The sequence below is a fragment of the Nematolebias whitei genome, chromosome 9 (genome assembly GCF_014905685.2).
Source record: "Nematolebias whitei isolate Nwh7 chromosome 9, NemWhi1, whole genome shotgun sequence".
NCBI lineage: Eukaryota > Metazoa > Chordata > Actinopteri > Cyprinodontiformes > Rivulidae > Nematolebias > Nematolebias whitei.
In genome coordinates, this window is record NC_056506.1 from 25,453,404 (window position 1) to 25,465,307 (window position 11,904).

The following is an 11,904-nucleotide window of genomic DNA, read 5'->3' on the forward strand; positions in this document are numbered from 1 at the left end:
TCTAATAATTACAACAGACATGAACAAAAAACCACGGGGTTACACCCATATCTCCATTTCCTGACCAAAGGTCCATTTTGGTAATTTGACAGGAGACAGGTAACTGTAAAAATTTGGTTCATGCTTCCTGCAATGGAGAGAGGGATAGTGGAATCAAAGAGTTTATTTTCTTTAACTCTTCTTATTAACCTCTCAACATGCACCCTCAAACGGGCAATGGACTGGGTCTTCAAAACGTCGACCTCTGACATTTGGGCCCTCTTGGAGAGGAAGGCAGGACGATGAACAGTCCCAGGTACGAGATCATCCACCAAGAATCCCTTGTCCACCATGATGGCCATGTCCAGTGTCAAGAGTGATGTAATCCCTGATTGACGGAACACTTCCTTGTCACTCATGGAACCCTCAAACAGTGCTGACACAAATGTCAGGGCTCCGTGAGGAGACATGCCCACCATGGCCTTAAAGGTACAGTGGGATTTGTAGGTGGAGAAGACTTCACTCTGGAGGAGCAGGGATGAAGGTGTTTGACACCGTAGTTCTGTACAGTCCAGGATAACTTGTGTGTCACTGTAGCGGCCATCAAAATCCTGTGGAAGACTGGAACTCACAGCTGCAGGAGACATCCACACACAAATTGAGCCCAATAAGCAGTACAGGAAGTTGGCCCATGTCACAATAATGCGGCTGACTGTTGCTCTGTGGATGTTAAATCGATGGCCCAGTTCCCTCTGGGTACATCCAGTAGACAGGTAGGAGAGGAAAAGAAAAAGCTCATCTATTGGCAGCAGTTTCTGGACAGAAAATTATTTTAAATGTTAGTTCAAAACCAGCATTCTCATTGTGTGTGCGTGTGCGTGTGCGTGTGTGTGTGTAACTTACAGTTGGTCTGGTAAAAGGGGTTTCAGTTGTTGTACTCATGACGTCGGTTTTCTTTGCTCTGGTGACCCTGACCATTTTGGCTGTTGCTGCCTCGATCAAGTTCCAAAACGCCTTCAGATGCTCATATGAGGGGAACGTAAAACACATAAAAAAAAATATATATATATATATATAAACTGTCACTCTCCACATTTATAACTGTGAAAACAGTTTTCAAATTTTGACACGGTACAACTAAGAACATAAATATCTTTCTTTGAAATTTTATGTTGTAAAGTGGAAAGAAAATTATACATGATTTGAAGGTTTGTAATTTTTTTATAAATTGAAAACTATTTTGAGCACAAATGTTCAGCCCCCTTAAATCAGAGAGTAACTTCTAGTCTTCATAAGTTTCCTGATGATTGCTAATGGCATAATAGTCAGCCTGTGTGTCATCTAATCACAGAAACCAACTATTTTCACTGACCTGAGGCTGTCACTAGCTGCTGTATTTGTATTTGACATTAGTTTACACACGGGTGGACTCCATAGCCATTTGTAATCATTAAAGCTATTTCTGAAGGAATATTGGTTACAGAAAAGGGAGCCGATTACTCTTACACACCACACTTTTCAGTATCATTTGTAAATACAGTACTACTAGTACTAGTACTACTACTAAACTACGACAAAATATACAATGACTCAAAGCGTATTAATTTTTTTCAGAAGCATAACGTAATATTTAGATTTTACAACTCTGACCTGGTGTAAAATCTGATGTCTTCTGGTGACGTAGAAAAACGTTCCAGTCCAAACGGCTTTTGAAGACTACAGGATCGGAGCTGCTCTTTCAGTTGCTCAATTTCTCTCAGCATGCTGTGATATTGCTCCCGGTCAACACACACGGTTCTGCTGGCGCCGTAGTCATGGTCCACGACCATAGGTACCATGACGGGTGGTTCATTGTCCTCAATTGGATCCGTCGAATCAGGTTCTGGATTAGATGGTCGACAACGGCGCTCCCAAACACCTGCTCGTGTCTTCCTGCTGTATTTGTTCCACTCAAATAATGATGGAACCGACCCAGCTGCTAAAATTCGTCTTCCCTTTTCTGTAGTAATTACTTCATTCTCCAGGAAATGTCGGCTACATACCTTGGTGTGAGGAGTTACCGTAAATCCCTCTCTTCTGATTTTTTGCAGCCAGCACAAACGAAGGCTGGTCTCCTTAGGGAAACGGTGAAAGCTCAAACGGCTATTATAGCGACCTGAAGACGAGCAAAGCGGCACACAACAGTGCTCCTTAGACCCAAACACCGTCGGCTGAAATCTAAAGCTGCCACGCACGTTATATCTTTGTTTATTTGACGCAGCAACACTCATTTTAGTTGTTTATCTCTGGGATGACAGGATACAGGAATTAAACCGGAAACTGGAATGCCGACATCCGGTCAAAGCGGAAGTGATTCAGGACGCATGTGCACAGAGCCTATTACACATAAATTTAGTCTTCAGCATGAAATTAGGGGGTTTTGGGATAAATGGCATAAAACACTTAACTGCTGTGTCGACGCTGCTTTACACAGCAGAGCTCAGTCTGGGAGCGTGAAAAGCCTCGTCGGCTCCGTATACTAATACAAATATATTAAGGTTTTTCAAAGCTTTTGTAAAATGGGAATTTGAGCAAATATGTCAAGATTTTCGTAGATTTTAGTAAAATGTGAGTAAATTTGCTGCAGTTAGTCAAAAACAGTCATTTCTTGTTTTATTGGAATGGGCTAATAAATAAATATGTAGGTAATTTAAAACAATGCATGAACATGTCATTTTAGTCATAAATGTATTTGTGGAATTTTAAGCCTTAAAATAATTAAACTTCCAGATGTTCCAAACATCACCTTCCTGTGTAAAATGCCCATTTCTTCACGAAGACCCCTGCTGTGGTTTACCTGAGCATCATGAACCTTTGCACAGGTGGATTCATGCAGTTTTTAAACTTCTCATTCTCAAAGGGGTTATACTCTGTAAAACAGGAACATCTTTTTTCTGTAACGTTGTGTGAAGCGGTAGCAGCTGCTGTGAAGCTGCCACTTCTGATGAAATCTCCCATGTGATGGCTTCATTTTCATACCAAGGTTGATAGAATGGAGTTTAATTGTTGAGAAACACTGTTTTATTTTGGCATGTTATTTTTGAACAAGGTTTTCAAGTAAATTAAGAGATCAAAACAAACAGCGTAATAGTTCTGATACTTTTTGTTCGACAGGTAAACTCAACAACCACAGCTCCGGTGTCTGACATCTCCCACTTGGTCAGAAAGAAGGTGAGAACATCTAGGTGTTAAATATCTCCCGTCACTGTGAGAAGTGTATTAATATGAAATGTGTTCATATCACTGGATGGATTTTAACAAAGTCCAAAATAATTATTAAATATCTACAACTCTTGCACTTTTGAAATCAACCCAATTCAATATGGCCATCGCAGCATGCGTACGTGTGCGGTGGTTGCGTCATCCCCTACTTACAGTGGAGCTTGAAAGTTCGTGAACTCTTTATCATTTTCAATATTTCTGCATAAATTAGACCTAAAGCATCAGATTTTCACACAAGTCCTAAAAGTAGATGAAGAGAACCCAGTTAAACAAATGAGAAAAATATTGTACTTTGTTTATTGAGGAAAATACTCTAATGTTACATATTTATGAGTGGTAAAAGTATGTGAACCTCTTGGATTATTAGTTAATTTTTAAGGTGAAATTAGAGTCAGGTGTTTTCAATCCATGGATGATGATCAGGTGTGAGTGGACACCTGTTTGATTTAAAGAACACGATCAGTCAAAGTCTGCTCTTCACAACATGGTGGTGGAAGTGGATCATGGAGGAACAAAGGAGATTTCTGAGGAGCTCAGAAAAAGAGTTGCTGATGTTCTTCAGGCTGGAAAAGTTACAAAATCATCTGTATATAGTTTGGACTCCACCGATCCACAGACAGATTCTGGACAAATGGAGGAAATTCAAGACCTTTGTTACCCTCCCCAGGAGTGGTGGACCAACAAAGATCACTCTAAGGTGTGGAGGTCACAAAGGAGCCCAGGGTAACTTCTAACAACTGATGGTCCCTCACTTTAATGTCAATGTTCATGATGTTCATGCGTCCACCATCAGGAGAACTCTGAACGTCACACCAGGTACTGAAAACAAAGTTTCACATACTTTTACTGCTCACAAATATGTAATATTACATAATTTTCCTCAATAAATAAATGACCAAGTATAATATTTGTCTCATTTGTTTAACTGGGTTCTCTTTATCTACTTTTAGGACTTGTGTGAAAATCTGATGATGTTTTAGGTCAGATTTATACACAAATATAGAAAATTATAAGAAGTTCACAAACATTCAAGCACCACTGTACAGAGAGCAAACGTGTCGCATGGCAGACGATGTGCATTCCTTAAAGAAATGCTGGTTCCGTTCATAAACCGTTACGATGAAGCCGTTTGATCTGTTTCAGAGGAAACCAGAAAGTCCAGTAAAGGAGGCGAACGTCAAGAGGGTCAAGCACGAAGGTCCAGAACCTCTCACCACCAAGGCTCACAAAGCTAACGGAGGTTCAAACGGACATGCTGAGAACGTCGAGGTGACCTCGTAAGATGTCTGGTTGGCTCTCAGCACAAACGTGAAGGTCTTGAGGTGTAGAGGTCACTGTGGGTTACAGCTGTCATTGATCAGCAGTCTGTCATTGATCAGCAGTCTGTCATTGATCAGCAGGTGTCCTGTCAGTCTGTCATTGATCAGCAGTCTGTCATTGATCAGCAGGTGTCCTGTCAGTGAGTCAGCTCTGACTTCTATAGCAAGTTTTTATGAGAATCCTGTAAACTTCACTGAACTTCTCGTGTCATGTTCTTTCAGTGAAGTTATCCGTTCACTCTTATGAAGCGTTAACACTTTGCTGTTTGTAAATACATTTTCTATGCATGTTTGTTCACAAATGTCACCCATTTAAGATGAAGGGATATTAAAACCAATCACTGTGATTACTGATCAGGAGTCATGTCTGTAAACGTGTTACATTTTTATCAAAGTGTTTTTGTTTTGTTTTTCCTTTCGCTTTCCTTTTTGTTTCATCTCTGCACTCGTTTGACTCGAATGTTCGCTGAGGTGCAGAACGGAGAAGAACCTGAGCCTTTTTGCTCCAGCACATCTGTAAAATGTTCCTGATGATATTCTAATTTTTTGCAATGCACATCATGAAAAGGTTGTTTCTTTTGTCAGTCATTTAAGTGAAACTCATGGATTCTCTACAGCGTGAAATATTTTCAAGCCTTTTTGTCATTTTGATGATTATGACTTACAAAACACTAAATTCACCGTCTCAGAAAATTAAACTGAAGAGGTTCATTATAAAAAAACCAAGTTAACTTCCTCAAATCAGCCACTGTAAGCCATAATCATGAACATTACAAAAATAAAGGCTTGAAATGTTTCTTTAATGAACAATGGCACCGCTAACCATGTAGTTAGCAGCTAATGCTAAATCTTTAAGACACGTCGTCTCCTTCTAGTTGAAGCTGTTGACCAATCACATCTGGTCTCGTATAGATGTAAGCCAATAGCGTGCCTAGCTGACTCGGGGACACGCCTACAAATGACAGGAAAAAACTTGAGTTTCTTTAGCGGACTTAAAGTTAGCTAAACTTTATTTAGCAGAAGCCAATTGTACCGTTTTCGAAGTTAGCGAAAACGCCCATCTGCTAAACAAAATTAGTACCACTATTAACAGAAATATTCCCATTATTGGTAATTGATCTATAATCTGAGTTTCACTTTTTGAAGGGATTGACAAAAAAACATTTGAACATTATCACAATATTCTAAGTTTTGATGATGTGCCTGCAGAACAAACTGAACTAAGACTGGTGCTGAAAATAAAAGTTTTGTGTTGCATTCTGTCGAGTCGAATGTGTTCATGTCTGAAAACGAGTGAGATCCTCTTGATCGCATTATTTGAGGATGTTGTGGAAGCAGATTCAGAGCATTACTCAAACTGCTTCAGAAGTTCATCAAAGTTCATGCGCAATGATCCATGTAGAAAATCCAACGAAGTTCAGTCAGGTCATCTGGACGGTTTATTTTTGTTTGTTTGTTGTTTTGTTTCTGTTGCAGAAATTCCAGTTATTTGTTCAGAAGGTTGTGTAAAACTAAAAAAGACTATGTTGAGTAATTTCACTTGAGTTTGCTGGAAGGTCCTTGTCTAACGGATCAAAACTTCTTGCCTGCAGGTACTGACTTCGTGACAACCTTCAGTTATGTTGCCACCTGATGCTTCTTGAGTTTTATTCTTTATTTGCACTCAGAATCTCATAAAACTAGCTCGGCAATCATGGAGAAGAACCTGATAGTCAGAGTTCCTATGACAGGACTCTGGACTATAGAACTAGGGCAGTGTCCCAACTGAAACCTCAGCATAAATTTTGAAGGACCGTGAGGACCAAGAGGGAATTGTTTGACCCTAATGAGATCATCAGAGGTACAGCACAGGTTGAACTGGGAGATCAAGTTGGAGGCCAGACTGAGATGGATTAGACGTGTCCAGAGGAGAGACTGAAAAATTGGTAGGATGTTAGAAATGCAGCTGCCAGGAAAAAGACCAGCGATATATGAATGCAGTTGGAGAGGATAGAGTAAGATGGAGGATGATGACTCGCTGTGGTAACCTATGAAGAAGAAACCAGGCACCGCTCCTCACCTGCACAACACAGGCTCTACTGTAAAGCATGGTGTTGACAGCATCATGCTGTGGTGTTGTTGAGCAGGTGTAGGGAAGAAGCTGAAGGGAGGTAAATCCTGAAAACCCTTTCCACAAACTCAGGATCTCAGACTGGATCAAATATTGATGTTCCAACTTTATATTGACCTAAAGCACACAGGAGGGACAACTCTGTCAATGACCTAGATCATGGCTGTTCAGTCCTAAACCACTACCCTTCTTGTAGTTTCTCTGCTCCACCATCCATCCATTATCTTTTACCCGCTTCTTCCATTTTGGATCATGGGGTTCACCGGTGCCCATGTCCAGAAATCACAGTGCGGGGTACACCCTGGAGTCCAGGGCCTGGACAGGTCTCCAGTCCATCACAGGGACACATGGAGACAAACGAGACAAACAACCATTCACTTACTCACACCTAGGGACAATTTGGAGAAAACCCACACATGCACGGAGAGAACATGCAAACTCCACCCAGAAAGGCCCCCGGACCGGGATTTGAACCAGGGACCTGCTCGCTGAGAGGCGGCATCTCTACCAGTTGCGCCACCATGCTTCCCCTGCTCCAACATGCACGGAAATAAAACGTGCAGTTGCAGTCCTTCAGGACCAGTATTCCCTGTCCAAGAGTGAACCAACAAGAGACTTGACCTGAGCCCTATCAACCTGCAAAGGGTTCCACATCCAACCAGACTGTTCGGATTTGTCCATGAAGCACTTCCAGATAGTCCACAGTCCTGTTAAGATGTTCGTGTCAGTCGGTAAAGTTCTGATAAGCATTCACAGAAGTTCTCGAGGGGGGTGGGGTTGCAATAGACAGCTTTCTCAGTTTACACTTGTCCCAGGAGAATTTTGATAAGTCGGCCTGCGTCAAGGCCAAACATGGGAGTCAAATTCAGATAAGCCACAGTTGTTGATTTTTTTCAGGCAGACTTATTTCTTATCAGACTTGAGTTCTGCTGGTACTTTTAATCCAAATGGCCAGATTTTGGGGCATTCCACTGATCCGTGCTTATTAGGTCATCCCCAATATGCTGGCGTGTCCCAGAAGTCGTAAGCGGCCTGTGATTCTCACAAATCGCTTCCATCTTATGGTTTAGCTCATAAATCAGCTGATTTTGAGTGCTTGAAGCACAAACCAAACCTGCAGACAGGGTCGGCAGCTTTGCCATGGCCGAAACTGCTGCCACAGTCTTCTGTAATAGCCGATAACATAGGTATTTGCCGGTGCCAAAAAGCAGAAACCCTGCTATCATGATTCCAATATTTTCAGCGTCCTCCTGAGACAATACGGAAAGTCACATCAGATCCACGACGTATCCTGCCGCGTGCGTTTCAGTGGGCATGAGGGTTCTACAGGACTCTGTCGCTTTGTTGAAAAAAATGTATCGATTGCGTTGAAAGTCCAGTTGACCAGATCCTTGACAGTAGTTTAGGTTTCGGAAGACGTTTAAATAAGAGCTCCAATACACAAGAGCAAAAAAGCAGGAGGACGGGAGAGGGATGAAAGGCGTCCGTCTTGCATGAGAGCGAGTGGTGAGCGAGTTCCCTCTTGTTTCAAACGGGCAACAATCATTCCAGTCCACACAAACTCCTCCACCAAAGGACTGAAGGACTAGACCAGTAGTCCTGACATCCATCATTATGAAAGCCTTTGAATGCCTACTGATGATCCACCTGAAGGACAAAACGGGTCATCTTCTGTATCCTTCTCGTCTGCCTATCAGGCAAACAGGGCAGGGGATGACACCATAAACATGGGCGTACACTTCATCCTGCAACATCTGGACCATCCGAGGACCTACGCAAGAGTCTTGTTTGTGGACTTGAATTCAGCGTTGACCGACAGATCATCTCCACCAAGCTCTCCCAACTTAGCTTATCTCCTGCAGTCTGCCAGTGGACCACCAGCTTCCCGACAGGCAGGAAGCAGCAGGTGAGGCTTGGTGACGATGTATCAGGAGTAAGGACAATAAGCACAGGAGTTCCTCAGGGATGTCTTGTCGTCACTGCCCTTCCTTTATGCCAATGACTGCACCTCCACCACCGCTGCTGTTAAAATAATTATATTTGCAAACAACACCACTATCATTGGACTGGCAAAGGACCATGACGAGTCTGCGTATCAGCAGGCAGTTGACTGACTGGTGCAGCACCAACAACTTGTGGATGAACACAGATTGTAGAGATGACCGTGGACTTCAGGAAACACTCCTCTTCACAGATCCCTCACAATAGCAAGCCACCCTGTGTCAGACTTACCGGTTTCTTGGAGCTACCATCCATCAATATCCTGAACGCCTGGACTGTTTTTCTGCTGGAAATGATCCTTGTTTGCTTCTTGTTGTTTCACCTTTATTCTCATTCTTCAAATTATTGCATTCTGGGTGGAGTTTGCATGTTCTCTCTGTGCATGCGTGGGTTTTCTCCAGGTACTCCAGTTTCCTCCCACAGACCAAAAACATGCATGTTAGGCTGATTGGTAACTCTAAATTGTCCCTAGTTGTGAGTGAGAGTATGAGTTTGAGAGTTTGTCTCTATGTGTCCCTGCGATGGACTGAGACCTGTCCAGTGTGTCTGCTACCTCTCGCACCAGTGACTGCTGGATATGGGCACCAGTGACCCCCGTGATCCAAAAAGAAAATAGTGGATAAAGATGATGAATGGATGAATTTCCATACTATCTATGCACATTTTCATTTGTTCTGCTGCTTTTGTCTTTTATTAAAATTTGCTTCTGTAGGACTGCGGTAGCTTGGTGGTCAGTGCCATGGCGTGATAATCCTGAGGTTGCTGGTTCGAGCCCAGATTGCATCAGGATGGCTATCCGGCATAAAACACTTGGCAAATCTTTCATGCTTGCTGTGTTGCGTTTATTCAAATTTTCTTCTGTACTTCACCTTTTATACCTTTTGTGTAAATTGTACATGTAACTATTCCATGCATGTGTGAGCATACTTGGCAATAAAAGCTATTCTGAATTGTATGCACAGTAATGGCTATCTGACTATATTGGATGAGGTGATTGGACAGCTGTCCTCCACCTTTTCTGATCATTTACCTTAAAGTTGCTTGTGCCGATGCTCTGCTCTGACGATCACAGCTACACACAGTCACTCACTCTTGGTGCATGTGTGCCAAATACAAATTTACACCTCCACTACTTTATTTAGGAGCGTCTCTGATCCACATTCCACGTAATTATTAACTTTCCTGTATCTAGACATCATTTTTGCAGAAAGAAGAAACCCATGCAGGACCTTTTGACATCAATTTGCATGTTTACATAGAGGCGTATCAGGGGGATGTGTTGTGCACTTAGTTCGATGTAAATTGGGATGTATGAAGGATAATCTGAATATTTTTGTTCTTGAAGCTGCTTTCAGCTCAGAAGGTCTGAATACTTAACCCTTTGAGGTTCACACCAAGAAAACAATCCAAAAAAAACTTATTTGCATTTTTTATTCTTTTAGATCAACGATAACCAAATTTTGACTTATTCATTTTTTCAAACAACTCGGTAGTTTTTAAAACACAGGCCTCTACCAAACGGTTGAGATAACCCTTTATGGTAAAACTCAGAATTGAAAAAAAAAGACCAAGATTGGTAAAACTGGGAAGCTGAAAACGCTCATGAAGAATCAGAATAAACTTTATTGGAATTGCACCGAGGTACAACGCGAATATGTACGTACAGTCGTCCGAAAGATGGGCGGAGTGCACGAAGCTGCAACTACAGGGGAGCGCGGCCATTTTATCCTTATCAGATAATAATCTTAGATAGGAAAAGGGGGAGAAACATGAGGGTAGATATTGGTATTACAAAAAAAGATCTTTCACATCTTGTCTATCAGGACACGATTTGGGACATCAAAAAACTCTACCAGCAAGCACAATGAGTCTCCTTCAAGGTCGAACCCACCACGCTGACGAGTCCCAGAAGCCGCAGGTGGTCTGCAATTCTCAATCGCCTCCACCTTACGGTTAAGCTCGTAAACCAAACGATTTAAAGTTCCCACAGCCAGGACCAAACCTTCACACTGACTCGGAAGCTTTTCCATGGCCAAAACTGCTCCCGCTGTCTTCTTCAAAAGTCGATAAAACAGAGCCCCGCCGATGCCAAAAAGCAGAGTCCCTGCTATCATAAATCCAAATATGTAGTCTCAGCTGGACATGCCGGTTCTCCAGGACCTTGTCGCTTTGATGAAAAAATCTTATCAATAGAGTTGAACGCCCACGATACCAAATCCATAATCTTCTTAATTTATGTTCGGGAGATGAGACCCAGGCGCTTCAGACAGACAGAGAGCAGAGCAGGAAGAAGGAACAAAACAGGGGAGGAGAAATTGAAGCTGCCACCTCGATGAGGGCCTGGGAGAAAAAAAAAAAAAAAAGAGCAGCATTTCAAGGAAATTTTCAGTCTCCTCAGGCCTGCAGTTGATTGGATCCCCCAATTCCTGGGCAGAGTATAAAGGTTGGTGTGGTGAGAAATATGTTGGATCAGCTCATCAGTGAAAAGTGTCTTGAAATACTGTAAGGGTGTCTTCACAGCATCAGGAGCTTCAAATACAGAATCAGGAACATTTAATTCATCGTCTTCATATTTCCAGATTCTGCGAGTGGCACTCTTTGGGTCTAGAGGTGAGCTTTGCTCAGGAGAGTCAACTGGTTCGGTTACTAAAAAAATTTTCTTGAGTATTTTTTTCTTTACGTCTCTTCTTATGGGGTGGTGGTTTTGAAGATGGGCTTGTGGATGCAGTCTCCTCCTCACTCATGGACTCAAAAGAAGTTTCATCTTCCTCTTGTGTAGGATGATAGTCAAGATCTTCTATTTGGTCATCATCATCGTTCAGATCAGAATCTTCAGGTTGTTCTGGTATCAGAGCCTGAGATTTGTGTGTCCTTGCACCATAAAAGGTTTTGCTGTCCATCTTGTATTTGTTGATAAAATTGAAGAAGAACAATGTGAAAATGTAGACATATGTGTCAGTTAAGAGGTTGGAATATGTCAGCATAAGTCAATAAGTGATATATTAGTTTTGTATCAATGCCATTATTATGAATGGACAAATCAACCATTTGGTAATGTGTATTTAGAAAATTATTTGACCTTCATGACATTTTTTTCACCAAAATATTACTATATAATGTTTAGTAAAACCTCTGACATAGTACAAAATTAAAAAAACATGTCTACCTTTGAGATTTTTGGCAAAAAAGCCTCCCTTTGTTAACATTCTCATCTCATGCTAACTTCCTGTGAGG

The 11,904-nt window shown here is 41.8% G+C and overlaps 1 protein-coding gene across 1 annotated transcript in view; it reads left to right on the top strand.

Annotated features, from left to right (window-relative positions):
- Positions 1–4,521, top strand: part of LOC119414178 (histone-binding protein N1/N2) — a 44,084-nt gene extending 39,563 nt beyond the window's left edge. The window contains exons 11-12 of the mRNA XM_037681277.1: positions 3,133–3,189; positions 4,384–4,521. Of these exons, the coding sequence (XP_037537205.1) occupies positions 3,133–3,189; positions 4,384–4,521 (195 nt within the window). The remainder of the gene's footprint in view (positions 1–3,132; positions 3,190–4,383) is intronic.
- The last annotated feature ends 7,383 nt before the right edge of the window (positions 4,522–11,904 follow it).